Consider the following 13,428-nt stretch of genomic DNA (forward strand, 5'->3'; position numbering starts at 1 on the left):
AACATCTGCCAAATCTTTCACAAAACTCTGTTTTTATTCTTAAGCAAAAAAGGCCAAATGGTTCTCTGCACAATTATCACCAGAACAGGAAACAGATTCTTAAAAAATTAGCGAAAAGCAACAATACTGATAGTCCTTGACTCACAACAATTCATTTAGTGACTGTTCCAAGTGACTTATGACCATTTTTCATAGTTTTGACTTTTGCAGCATCCCCCCAGTCACGTGATCAAAATTCAGATCCTTGGCAGCTGACTTGTATTTATGACAGTTGCAGTGTCTTGGGGTCACATGTGATCCCCGTTTGCGACCTTCTGCCAAGTAAGGTCAATGAGGAAGCCAGATTCACTTAACAACCGTGCTACTAATTTAGCAACTGCAGTGATTCACTTAGTGACTGTGGCAAGAAAAGTCATAAAACGGGGCAAAATTCACTTGACAAATGTCTCGTTTAGCAACAGGCTCAACTGTCGTTATAAGTCGAGGACTACCTGTATGGGATGTGGCTTTTCTTCCACCTCTCCTTGAATGAAAATGGCTGTTTCTTAAATTATATTTTTGAATTAAATTATCGATGGAGGCCTTGCTCTTTCTCCCCTCGGTCCCTCCCTTTGAAAGCAACTGGAATTTATTTCAAGAGAAAGGCAAGCGATAAACAGAACTCCATCAGGCAGAAGCAGAATTAAAGACGAGAAACATTTGAACTCCTAATCTTTCATTGCTGACCTCAAATGCAGGCACATTTAGGAATACAGATTGATCAGAATTCCACTCCTTCCTGCCTCCCCCACCAACTTCTCAAATGCTGCTTAGATGTCACTAATCAAAATGTATTTATGCACACGCAGCCAACTTGTTTCGTGCGGAGGGCTGCAGCTAAGAATTAAAAATGAGTTTGCTCATTTGGGGAAAAAAAATGTCCTTCCCAAAGGTGCAAAATCCTGCTGGAGTTACTTCCCACCGGTCAACGTAGCCTGCAGTGCTGCATTCTAACCACTGTGCCACTGCAGCTCTTATTAGATGCACAATTCTGTCAGTTGCTTACAAGATGCGCTTATGCACGTCCCCTACAGACCTCTTAGGAAAGGGGTGAGGTCAATAGTAGACAGTCTTAAGGTTAAAGTTCTTGGGGTTTGGGGAAGAAACCACAGAGTCAGGTAGAGTATTCCAGACATTGATCACTCTGTGGCTGAAGTCGTATTTCCAGCAATCAAGTTTGGTGCGGTTAACCTTGAGTTTGTATCTATTGTGTGCTCTTGTGTTGTTATGGTTGAAGCTGAAGTATTCATTGACAGGTAGGACATTGCAATGTATGATTTTATATACTATACTTAGATCAGACTGAAGGTGGCATAATTCAAGGTTTTCTAGGTCTAGAATTTCAAGTCTGGTGGCATAAGGTATTCTACCCATTGGGAAGCTCTGGGCTATGCCTTCTTTTATCTGACCATGTCCTAGGCAGCTTCTCTTCACTGGGTCTTCCAAAGTCATTCCCACAGACAGCTACCCTAGCCTTGAGATGGATTTGGGGTGTGTTACTTTGGGTTTGGCTAGTCTGGAGAGAAGAATTAAGGGTACAGTGGTGGGATTCAAAAGGTTTTACTACCGGTTCTGTGGGCGTGGCATGGTGGGCGTGGCTTTGTTTGGTGGGCGTGGCTTGGTGGGCATGGCAGGGGAAGGATATTGCAAAAATCCCCATTCCCTCCCCACCTGCTTTCCAGCTCCGTTCTCCTGTGCAGGGCAACCAAAGAAGACCCAGCCAATCAGCTGGCACTCAACGAGGGGCAGAGAAGAGATGGGGTTGGCCAGTTCTCCAAACTACTCAAAATTTCCACTACAGGTTCTCCAGAACTGGTCAGAACCTGCTGAATCCCACCAATGTAGGGGTGACATAATGACAGTGTTCCAGTATTCAAGGGGCCGACACAAAGAAGAACGGGTCATATTATTCTCCAAAGCATCAGAAGGCAGGACAAGAAACAATGGATGGAAACTAGTCAAGGAGAGAAGCAACTTAGAATTAAGGAGAAACTTCCTAATAATAACAACAATTAGCCAATGGAATAATTTGCCTTCAGAAATCGTGACTGACCCATCACTGGAGGTTTTTTAAGAAGAGACTGGACAGCCACTTATCTGAAATGGGATAGGTTCTCCTGCTTGAGGAGGGGGCTGGACTAGAAGACCTCCAGGGTCCCTTCCAGGTCTATTCTATTCGAATCACTTTCTCCTGTTTCTGACTGTGCCATGGCTTCACCCACTCATGAAAGTCAGAAGGCCTCCCAGAATTCAATAACCCTCATTGTTCTGAGACAATGTCTCCAAAACCGGCTTAAACCCGAGGATAACAAAGACACTTCCACTGCCATAAATTAGCAATTCCCAGCTTAACGACTCTTCCTGGACTAATTGCCAGAGACTATTGTACATTATGGGAGTGCAACGCGACTAATACCTAAATATGCTTCAGTGATTACGGTGCCATCTTCAATAACCGAGCTGTTTAAATGTCATTGTGGAAATAGCTCTTTAGCGGGAGATAAAATGTTATTTCCAGAGTGGGCCAGCAGAACCTAATCAACCTTTGGGGGAGTTTCTCTTGGAAACTCTGGGTTATTATTTTTGTTCTTAATGGAAGAAAATGTGAGAAAGGCCTCCATTACAAGCTCCGCAGCTAATATAATATTGCCAGTTGGAAGGGGTTAAAAAAAAAAAACCCAGAAGAGATTTCTCAGGGAATAGCGGTCTTCCAATATTTGAGGGGCTGCCACTGAGAGGAGGAAGGGGTCAAGCTATTTTCTAAGGCATCCAAAGGCCAGACAAGGAATAATGGATGGAAACTGAACAAGGAGAGATTCAACCTGGAAATAAGGAGGAATTTTCTGACAGTGAGAACAATCAACCCATGGAACAGAAGTTGCCTTCAGAAGTTGTGGGAGCTTCATCACTGGAGGCTTTCAAGGGGAGATTGGACTTCCATCTGTCAGAAATGGTGTAGGGTCTCCTCTTTGGGCAGTGGGTTTGACTAGATGACTTACAAGGTCCCTTCCAACTCTGTTAATCTAATCAAAAATCCAAGATGATTAGGGGCCTGAATACTGATGGATGCTGGTAGGAAGAGGCAGGATTTTTCCCCTTATTTTCCTCCCCCCAAACTAAGCCCAATCACATAGTTTTGTAGTGAAGCACAGGTATCCAGCTAGTATATTGATAAAATAGTAAATGTCATGAATGCAAGAACAGCTTCTTCTTCTTCCATGTCTACATCAAACTTTAAAGTGCCAGAATGAAGCTATATTCTTGGCTTTGTCACTGGCCAAAAACAATTCATTATTGGTACATGTTTCTGGTAGTAGTTTACATACCAGTAGTTGAGCTGGGCTCTGTGTCTCTCAGAACAGCTTCCATATATATGGCGCTTTATCATTTTTTCCAACCATGTGTGTATTTTTGTCTAATTTTTTTTTTGCCTTTGGGCATGTCCACCACATATGATAATACAAACCAGGTATCTGATGACATTTCAAACATTTAGCGGACGTGGCCTTAAACATCTTTGCCAACCTTGTGGGTGAAAAATATCATTTGTAAAACATTTTATAAAGATTTTCCTTATATGCAGCTGACATCGTTAATTTATAATTCCTATCCCACAATTTCTGCCACTTATCTATTGTGTAACGAACATTTTTAGCCCATAACTATCATTGTCTCCTTTACTTGCTCACTTTCCATTTGGATACTTAATAGATATTAATGAATAAATAATTATTAATTCCATCCTGCAACATTATCTGTAACAGTCTCAAACATCCACATCTGCCTATCCTAGGTCCTAGGGAAGGACCAAAATGCCAAATCCAGTCTGAACATCTGGCCGACTGTGCAACGAACAATCCTAATAACAGGAGGAGGTCAGGACTTACCATATATCCCGGTCCACAGGTGCATTTCCCTGTGATGCTGTCACAATCCGCTCCATTTTGACAATGGCAAACAAGGCGACAACTTTCACCGTAGAACCCTGGTGCACACGTTTCGTTGCAAAAGAGCCCTGCCCAGCCAGCTTTGCAGTTGCATTCGCCAGACAGAGGATGGCAACTGTCAAAAAAGAGATGCAGGATTAATCAGCTATTCCGCCAGGAAGAAAAGCAACCCCAGGTCCTTGGAAGCCAACATCTGACCCATTTATATGTCACACCATGTTTACAAACCTTCAGGTCATGGTTGTCCCAGAGGCAACTAGACTTTCTGATTTTTCTCTGCAGTTGTTCTCATCCAAGAAGCTTCTTCAGCTCTGACTTGATGGTGGGGGAATGGAAGGATTTATATTCCTTGCAGACAATTCCTGCTCATTTGTATTCTTTTAGCATGTCGTTAAGGTCACCTGGAGGTTTATCTGTGTTATCAGGGTCACCTGAGTGGTGCAAATGGGTGTGGAATCTTTTTGGAAGTGTTGAAAGGACTGTGTTGTATCTACCTCCAGTCTACAACAAGGTCCTTTCAGCAGTTCCAAAAAGGCTCCACAGCCATTTGCACCACTCAGATAACAGATAAACTTCCAGGTGACCTTAACGACATGCTAAAAGAATGCAAATGACCAGCTGTCTGCAAGGAGTATAAATCCTTCCATTCTCGATCCTATCCCTCTGTTCATGCAGCCTATGATTACATTGACTTTACTTTGAAAATGTAAACCAGAATTACAAAATCCCCAAGAAAAGTTTTACTTAACTGGCCTAGTTTCTACCCCCACACCCCCTACTTAAGCTATCAACCAAAGAGCTAGCACATAATGTTGTGCCTAAAAATTACCAAGTTCTGTAGCTGTCTTATGCTTCCTCGAGTAACTAATTAAAACAATTAATCAGCTTAATAAAAAAAAAATAAGAAAAGTTTCCAACTGACATACTCCTTGAATTATATGTTCCTCGGTTCACGCCTCTTAACATTTAGATGAAAACTCATAAAAACAGCCAGTGCCTCCACCCACCTCCGTTTCTATTAATCTCCATGGAATGGAAACATAAAATGAAACAGCAAAGCAATCGTTTGGTTTCCCTGGTTTTGCGCTTCTTCCTTGTGGCACATACAACGCGACGTTTTCAAGCCATTTGGCCCCGCATAGCTAAATTAAATCTTTCAAAAGTAATATATGTTTCTTGCAGTCAGAATCCATACATTACAATTCAACCTAACACCGCATCACCTGGTAAGCATTTCTCCTGCAAGGTGGAGCCTTTCATCAGAATATAAAAGGTTAGGCCTTTTAAAAACAAATTACCAACATGAAATACGTTTATTTTATGAGTGGCACAAAGTTTATTCTCCTAAATAATAAGCATGCAAGAGACAAACAGCAAGAAGAGCAGAATTAACAGTCAATACGCCATTCAGGGAAAGCTAGTTTTTTAATCTCACTCTCTCTGTCTCCTAAAATCTCTATTTCTGCCTTCGGTAATATTCTGTCTCAGCTCATATCTCCCGACTCTGAAGAAAGTGAAATGGATTGAAAACAAGTTATCTCTGCCTAGGTCTCTATTTTTTTTTTTTAGTTCAGCTCCAGCAAAGTGTCCTCTGTTGATACAAGGCTGTGGGTCAAGACTGAAGACCTTAGCTTGGAAGTAGATCTACAGTGGAATCTCGGGACTCTTTGTTAATTGGTTCTGGGAGACTGATGAGGTTCTGATGAGCACCAAAAACAATAAGTGCCAAACAAATTTTCCCCATAACGAATAATGTAGTAAGTCACAAGGCAGTTGACACGCTCTAGCGTGAGCATCGAGTACCAAACAACGAATACTGGGACAAAATTTTCCTGTCAAAATGCACTGAGTACAAGTTGTCCTTGACTTACGATCACAATTGAGCCCAACATTTATGTTGCTAAGCGAGACATTGGTTAAGTGAATTGTGCTCCATTTTACAGCCTTTCTTGCCACAGTTGTAAGGTGAGTCACCGCAGTGGTTAAGTTAGTAACATGGTTGTTAAGTGAATCTGGCTTCCCCATTGACTTGGCTTGTCAGAAGGTCGCAAAAGGGACATGGCAACCATCATAAATATGAACTATTCAGCACCTGAATTTTGATCACGTGATGCTGCAACAGTCATGAGTGTGAAAAATGTTCATAAGTCCCTTTTTTCGGTGCTGTTGTAACAAAAAGAGTTGTTGTAAGTCAGGATTCTGGTACTTGCCCCCATTTAAATAATGAGTCTTGAGCCAAACTTCCAAAACTTCAAAAGGATTTATTGGGAGTTAACATATCTGGCACTGCCTGGGTGTAGCCGCCGAGACACATCATTCATTGTCACCCTTGACCCTGGTTTTCCCTCCACTCCCTGGGTGTATCTTAATTCATATTCTCCAGTGGGACACATCCATAGCCCAGAGCCATCAATCATGTTCTCCAGTTAGAATTTTGCACGGCAGAAACTTCAGTCACCTAGTTATTATCTTTGAAAACATTTATGGAATGCAGTTTAGGTTTGCAAGCTGTTGCAATTGCTCCCCCTCCCTTTCTGTTGGCAACTCTAAAAAGACCAGAGAAATATTTTATATGAGTTTACATCAAAGACTACCTGTACCAAATTCGATGAATTTCAAAGCAGTTGCATACCAAGGTATCACAGTACAAGAATCGGATCCAATTTTGGACACTGGCATTATGTGCCTTGCCTATGATGATAATGCCATGGTCAGACTGGAACCCAAATCCAGACAGACAGATGTCCTTTGAGAAGGTCATAGGTCCTTCATCTTTTGGTACCTCTTTGTCTTGAAACTTAACAAGCTGAAGCAGAGTTTCTTGGAAAGTTAAACCCTGAAATGCCAACACAATGCATGAAAAATACATCTATGGATCCATGCCTGCCGCTGTCTCTCCTGTCCCCCCCCGAGGACCAAGATAAGGCTGAGTGGAATGACAGATTTTATCAGTTGAGTGACTAGACTCATTTATTAAGAGCTGCAGATACCATCTGGAGACAAGACTGTTTCAAGGCAAGAAAGCAGGTACAAACAGATAGGAAGTTAAAAAAGAAGCCAGCCGTGAATAGAAATCTGGCTGGATCTGAAGCATATAATGCAAATATTATACCGGGGGAATAAATGTTAAGAAGGTCATTTATTCCTATCAAATTTGAAAATCCTACCTAGCCTTCATTAAGAATGCATCCAAACTTCAGATTTCCTTAATGAATGCAACAATTCATGAAACGAGGGTAGGGAAACTCTTTATGCCATCCTAAGCTCCATTACCAGAGGGATACAATCAAGATCAAGTGAGTTATTGATACCACTCTATAAAGCCTTAGTAAATCACACCTAGAGTACTGCATCCACTTTTGGTCACCATACTATAAAAAAAAATGCTGAGACTCTGGAAAGAGGACAGAAAAGAGCAACCAGGATGATGAGGGGACTGGAGGCTAAAACCTACGATGAACGGTTGCAGGAACCGGGCATGGTCAGTCTAGGGAAGAGAAGAACCGGGGAGACAGGATAGCATCTTCCAATATTTGAGGGGCTGCCACAGAGAGGAAGGGGGCTCAACCTATTTTCCAAGGCCCCCAAAGGCCAGACAAGGAATAATGGATGGAAACTGATCAAGGAGAGGTTCAACCTGGAAACAAGGAGGAATTTTCTGACAGGGGGAACAATCAACCCATGGAACAAAAGTTGCCTTCAGAAGTTGTGGGAGCTTCTTCACTGGAAGCTTTCAAGAAGAGACTGGACTGCCACCTGTCAGAAATGGTATAGATTGGGTCAAGCTGTTTTCCAAGGTACCTATTTGGCAAGACAAGGAATAATGGATGGGAACTGACCAAGAAGAGATTCAACCAGGAAATAAGAATAAATTTTCTGACAATATTATTATTATTATTATTATTATTATTATTATTATTATTATTATTATTAGTAGTAGTAGTTATTAGTAGTATTGTATTAGTATTAGTATTAGTATTATTAGTATTATTAGTATTATTAGTATTATTAGTATTGTTATTATCGTTATTATTATTATTTTGCAAGGGCTTTGCAGAAAAGATCTCCTGATTTGGAGAGAACCTTGGTCCTTCAGTAAGTGATCTTGCCGTTAAGGCAGAACATCAAGCAGTAACAGATTGGAAGCTGAACACTGAAAGACTTTGGGATTTTTATACAAAAGGTGCAACTCTTGGGATTAAAATGTCTTTAAGGAAATCAATACAGGTAGTCCGCAGCTTACAACTATATGTTTAAGCGACCATTCAGAATTACAACCACACTGAAAAAAGTGACTGATAACCCGGTCCTCCTCTACCATCATAGCATCCCCACGGTCATGGGATCCAAATTCTGGTGCTTGGCAGCCAGCATGGATTTGCAACAATTGCAACATCCCAACATCCCAACTTCCCTTTATCTCTTCTCCTTTCCCTTCCCTTCCTTCCCTTCCCTTTGTATCTTCTCCCTTCCCTTCCTTTCCTTCTCTTCCCTTTATCTCTTCTTTCCTTTCCCTTCCCTTCTCTTCCTTCCCTTTATCTCTTCTCCCTTCCCTTCCCTCCTTTTCCCGTCCTAGATTACCTTCTTCTCTCTGATGGAGAAAGCTTATAGACTGTGTCAGACGATCTGGCTTTAGCAAAAGAATAGATTTTATTTGATTTGTTGAGCCAAAGGCATATAACTAAGGCACCAATCACACCACTATCTTCAAGAGAATTTCAACTCTATAATCTTTGAGACAAGAGCTTAACCCCAGACAGAGTTTGAGTGATCTCCATTAAAACATCCACCTTGCTGTTTGTCTCCTGGTCGAAAGGGGTCACTTTGGAATGTAGCTCTGGAATGGCAGAAAAGGTCAGATAAATTATAAATGCTTGTTTGAATTGGGGTTGAGGAAGTCGAGCCGTTCTGAGATAATCAAATATGGCAGAAATGGAAACAAGGCTCAATACAGAATGATCACTTGCAGAAGAGTTCACCAACTTTTGTACAAAATTGCCTAGTGCAAAGCAAAACAACAACAACAAAGCTCTGTTGAGCTCAGACAGCCATCAGTTTGAGAATGCCAGTCTGTTGAAATCCCCCTCTACTACATGCTGACTAGGTGGCGCATCAATTCAATGCAGATCATCTGATGTGGAAAAGAAATGAGATGAAACCAAGGGTCAAAGTAAAAAAACCACATCACGGACTGATTTGCATTTACTGTAAGATTTCCTCAGGCAGAGAGAAGAAAGGCAAGTAGGCAAGCAAGCAAGGAGGAAGTTCCCAAAGAAATAGGATCTTAAGACTGGAAGGGGCCATTGAGGTCTTCTACTCCAACCCCATACTCAGTGTGAAAATTCTCTGACCATCCCAGACAAATGGCTGTCCTTGTCTTGAAAATGATGGAGCCCCAGACATCTGCAAAAAGAAGATGGGACAAGAGTCCAGAAGATTCAAGGTTCCAGAAGATGCACCCTCTTCTGGACCCTCTACCCACTGGTTCTTGTTCTGCCCTTAAGACTCTACAGAGAGTAAGTCCACACCCTTTTTTCTGTAATAGCACTTCAAGCAAGGGAGGATTTCTCAGAAGAAGCATGTGGAGGGGGGAAAAAAGCAGATTCTGAAAGAGGAAGGAAGGAAGGAAGGAAGGAAGGAAGGAAGGAAGGAAGGAAGGAAGGAAGGAAGGAAGGAAGGAAGGAAGGAAGGAAGGAAGGAAGGAAAAAAGAGATGAAGGAAGAAAGGGAGGGAGGGAGGGAGGGGGAAGGGAGGAAAGAAAGAGGGAAGGAAGGGAGGAATGGAGGGAGGAAGGAAGGAAGGAGGGAGGGAGGAAGGAAGGGAGGGAGAAAGGAAAAAGGAAGGAGGGAGAGAAGGAAGGAAGGAGGGAGGAAGGAAGGGAGGGGAGAAAGGAAAGAAGGAAGGAGGGACAGAAGGAAGGAAGGAGGGAGGGAAGGGAAGGAAGGAAGGAAGGAAGGAAGAAAGGCCAGAACTCCACTCACTTCCTTCTGCTGTCTTGCCAATTGCTGACACAAGGCCCTGTAGACACTTCCCCAAACCCTTGACTCTTGAAAAGGGTGAAAGATCCTATCAATCATATTTTAAAGATGCTCTTTGCCCCAGTTCAATTTCTCCCTTTTCCATCAGAGCCTGGCAAGATGCTGTTCTCATACCCAACTGGCAATCCCCTCTCCCCATGTTTCTTGCAGTGGGCCTAAGAGCAGGAGATGAATGTCTTCCGTTAGGCAGAGAAAGCACCTGGTGACGTTTTCCTCCTGGCTACCGGAAAGCTCCTTGCTCTACATCTTCCCCCTTTTGCAGAAACACCGCACACATACCTGACTGTGTTAGTAGCATGACATGGACACCATTTGTTGCATTTCAGTCCGTAGTATCCCTCGGGACAGATCCGCTCCTGACAATGGATGCCCTTAAAGCCCAGATCGCACAGACACGCTCCGTTGACATGGTAGCACTTGGCTCTGTTCTCGCAGTTACACTTCTCCATACACTGGAAGCCAAATGTCCCCACTGGACACTCCTCCTGGCACCTACGAAGAAACATCAGGGACTCAGCATCAGGCGGGCCAAATTATTGATAAATGATTCCTTCCTTATCATATAGGTTGCACCATTATTATAACAATAACAACACTTAAGACTTATATACCGCTTTACAGTGCTTTACAGCCCTCTCTAAGTGGTTTACAGGGTCAGCATCTTGCCCCCAACAATCTGGGTCCTCATTTTACTGACCTCAGAAGGATGGAAGGCTGAGCCAACCTTGAGTCAATGAGAATCGAACTGTTGGCAGTGGGCAGAGTCACCCTGCAATACTGCATTCTAACCACTGTGCCACCATAGTCCTTCCTTCCTTCCTTCCTTCCTTCCTTCCTTCCTTCCTTCCTTCCTTCCTCCCTTCCTTCCTTCCCCCCCTCCCTTCTTAGCTCTCTCTAAGCGGTTTACAGGGTCAGCTTCTTTCCCCCAACAATCTGGGTCCTCATTTTTCCCATCTCGGAAGGTTGGAAGGCTGAGTCAACCTTGAGCCAGTCAGGATTGAACTGCTGGCAGTTGGCAGAGCTAGCCTGCAATACTGCATTCTAACCACTGCACCACCACGGCTAAGCATTCATACAGGTTACAGAATACTTGAGTTAGAAGGACCATTGGAGGTCTTCAAGTCCAACCCACTGCTCAAGCAGGAGATCATATAGTACCATTCTGGATAAATGCTGTCCGGTCACTTCTTAAAAACCTCCAGTGATGGAGCACCCACAACGTCTGAAGGCAAGCAAGTCATATCACCACTGATTAAAATGTTTCCTGTAACTGCCCCACAGAAAAACTACTGTTAAACATTTTTTGTTTGTAGCTCATTTTGCACAGAATACGAAGTGTTAAAATATGACAATAAGGGAGAAAATATTTTAGCGGATATTGTTTGCCTGGGGAAAAATGCAGCAATAAAATTGCTTAATAGGAAAAAGAATATACAGTGGCTGATTTAATTTAATATAATTTTGACTAGAAACAAACAGGCTGTGAAAAACTTCAACTAGTTTGGCTGCTACATATACTTCTGCATGAGTTTATCATCTGCGATAGTTATTTTAAGGCATTTTAGTTGGTAGAACAATCTTCTGCTTCCTTTTAAAATAGAAATATTACTTTTAATATTTGGGCCGAAGTTCATTAAGAACTGGCTTACATATTTAGATAATTAAACATGGAATGTCACTGCCAAAGATAAATAGTTTAAAGTAAATGGTTCAAAATATATCCACCTCTGGAAAGCTACTTGGTTTAAGACCCAGAATTTTGGGCTTTATGGAATGCAGTTTTTCTACGGAGAAGAATTTTTGTGCGTGTTTATGTAATGCGGGAAAACCTTACAGGCATGTCTTGAATATCTATCATCTTAAAATGGCCCGTTTCTCTTGAAATAAACTGTTCAGATTCCTCTGATTCAAATTATATCAAAGTAGCACCTCACTGCAAATATCTCTTAAGTCAGGGGTCCCTAATCTTTCCGGCTGGTGGGAGAGAGGATGGCTCTGCACAAACAGTGTGCGTGAACACCACAGCTCCATTTGCACAAGCATTGGGCATGCACACATGCCCCTTTGCACAAATGGAGCTTGTGCAAGCAGTCCGGGGGTTGGGGAGCCCCTCTTAGGCTACCACTGAGCCCGAAGCCCTGCCATCTCTTTTCATCATTGCTGAGAATTGAATATCAGTGGCCGATTCTGTGACTTGCCCTTCGAAGTCAGCCCCTGCAGGCTGTTTCCTTTCTGGAACCCTGGTGTGTGTGCACACGTGTATGCTTTCACACCTAATCTTCTGGCCCCTTGGAACTGAATAGCCCTCGATCTTCCTGACTACAGCACCAATGCTTTCTTTGGCCGAGCAGTTGGAAACTCTCACGAATGAAGGCAAATATGTTTGTCCCAGGATAACGTTGCAGGATCCAATCTGAGTCTGTCATTGATCAAAAAAAGGAATCCTACAGATTTTACTCTGCTAGTCCTTCTCAAAGATCCATCTCATCCCATTTTTTTTGAACTATTACCATCTGGCAGATGGCACAGAATAATAAAAACAAGGACAAATAGGCTGAAAACAACTTCGACCCCAGGGCAGTAGCTCCGTTGAATTCTACTGTATCTGGGGTTTTCAATTCAATGTGCAGAGTGTGGAGGATGTGTGTTTGTGTTTATTTTCACCGTCATGATGTGCACTGAAGATGGTGTATGATTTCGTTGTACGAGGTGCAATGACAGTAAAGTAAAAGTAAAAGTAAAAGTAAAAGTAAAAGTATAGAGAATAGTGCTCATCTCCGTTTAAAGGCCACTGAACAAGCACTGTCTGAAGGCATTTCTGCAGTCCTATGCCAACATGATGTCATGCAGCACTGTTACTTTCCCACCAAAGTGGTACCTATTTATCTACTCGCATTTTCATGCATTCAAACTGCTAGCTGGGCAGGAGTTGAAGCGAGGATGGGAGCTCACTCGTCACATGGTGCTTGAGTCTTGAACCTGAGCTGCTGACTTTCCAGCTGACAAGCCCAGTCTTGAGCCATCTTGCTACCTCTTTTGGGGGGGCTCGTGCTGGAACCCATCCATCAGAGATTTCCCGAAGATGGGCTCCAGCACAAGCCTGAAAGCTTGGAAGAATAAACTTTTGGTGCTGGTGACAGAGTCAGATTGGATCCTGAAGTTGGCAACTCTTTCTGGCTGATGGAGAAACACACACGCCCCACTGTTACCTGTTCCAAGCGCACTTTGCTTATTTAAGCAGAAAAACACAATGCTCATCAAGATGAATGGGCTGCTGACACCTCAGTATATTATCGTGTATTTATAGGCACTCTCTAGCCTCTAAAAAAAAAATCAAACCTTGGTGCCTTCATCCATTTACATAATTAGTAGCCTTTGCTCCCCCCCCCCCGGTCCTCGCTTCT

At 42.7% G+C, this 13,428-nt stretch overlaps 1 protein-coding gene across 2 annotated transcripts in view; it reads right to left on the reverse strand.

The window, feature by feature from the left end:
• Window positions 1–13,428, reverse strand: part of MEGF11 (multiple EGF like domains 11) — a 530,131-nt gene that overhangs the window by 143,676 nt on the left and 373,027 nt on the right. For both annotated transcript variants that reach the window (XM_087972942.1, XM_087972943.1), the window contains exons 10-11: window positions 10,304–10,516; window positions 3,927–4,101 (exon numbers count right to left, since the gene is read on the reverse strand). In XM_087972942.1, coding sequence (XP_087829068.1) covers window positions 3,927–4,101; window positions 10,304–10,516 — 388 coding nt within the window. The remainder of the gene's footprint in view (window positions 1–3,926; window positions 4,102–10,303; window positions 10,517–13,428) is intronic.

This window comes from Notechis scutatus, chromosome 11 (genome assembly GCF_049901735.1).
Source record: "Notechis scutatus isolate UNSWTSFEM ecotype Mainland chromosome 11, rNotScu1.2, whole genome shotgun sequence".
NCBI classification, from domain to species: domain Eukaryota; kingdom Metazoa; phylum Chordata; class Lepidosauria; order Squamata; family Elapidae; genus Notechis; species Notechis scutatus.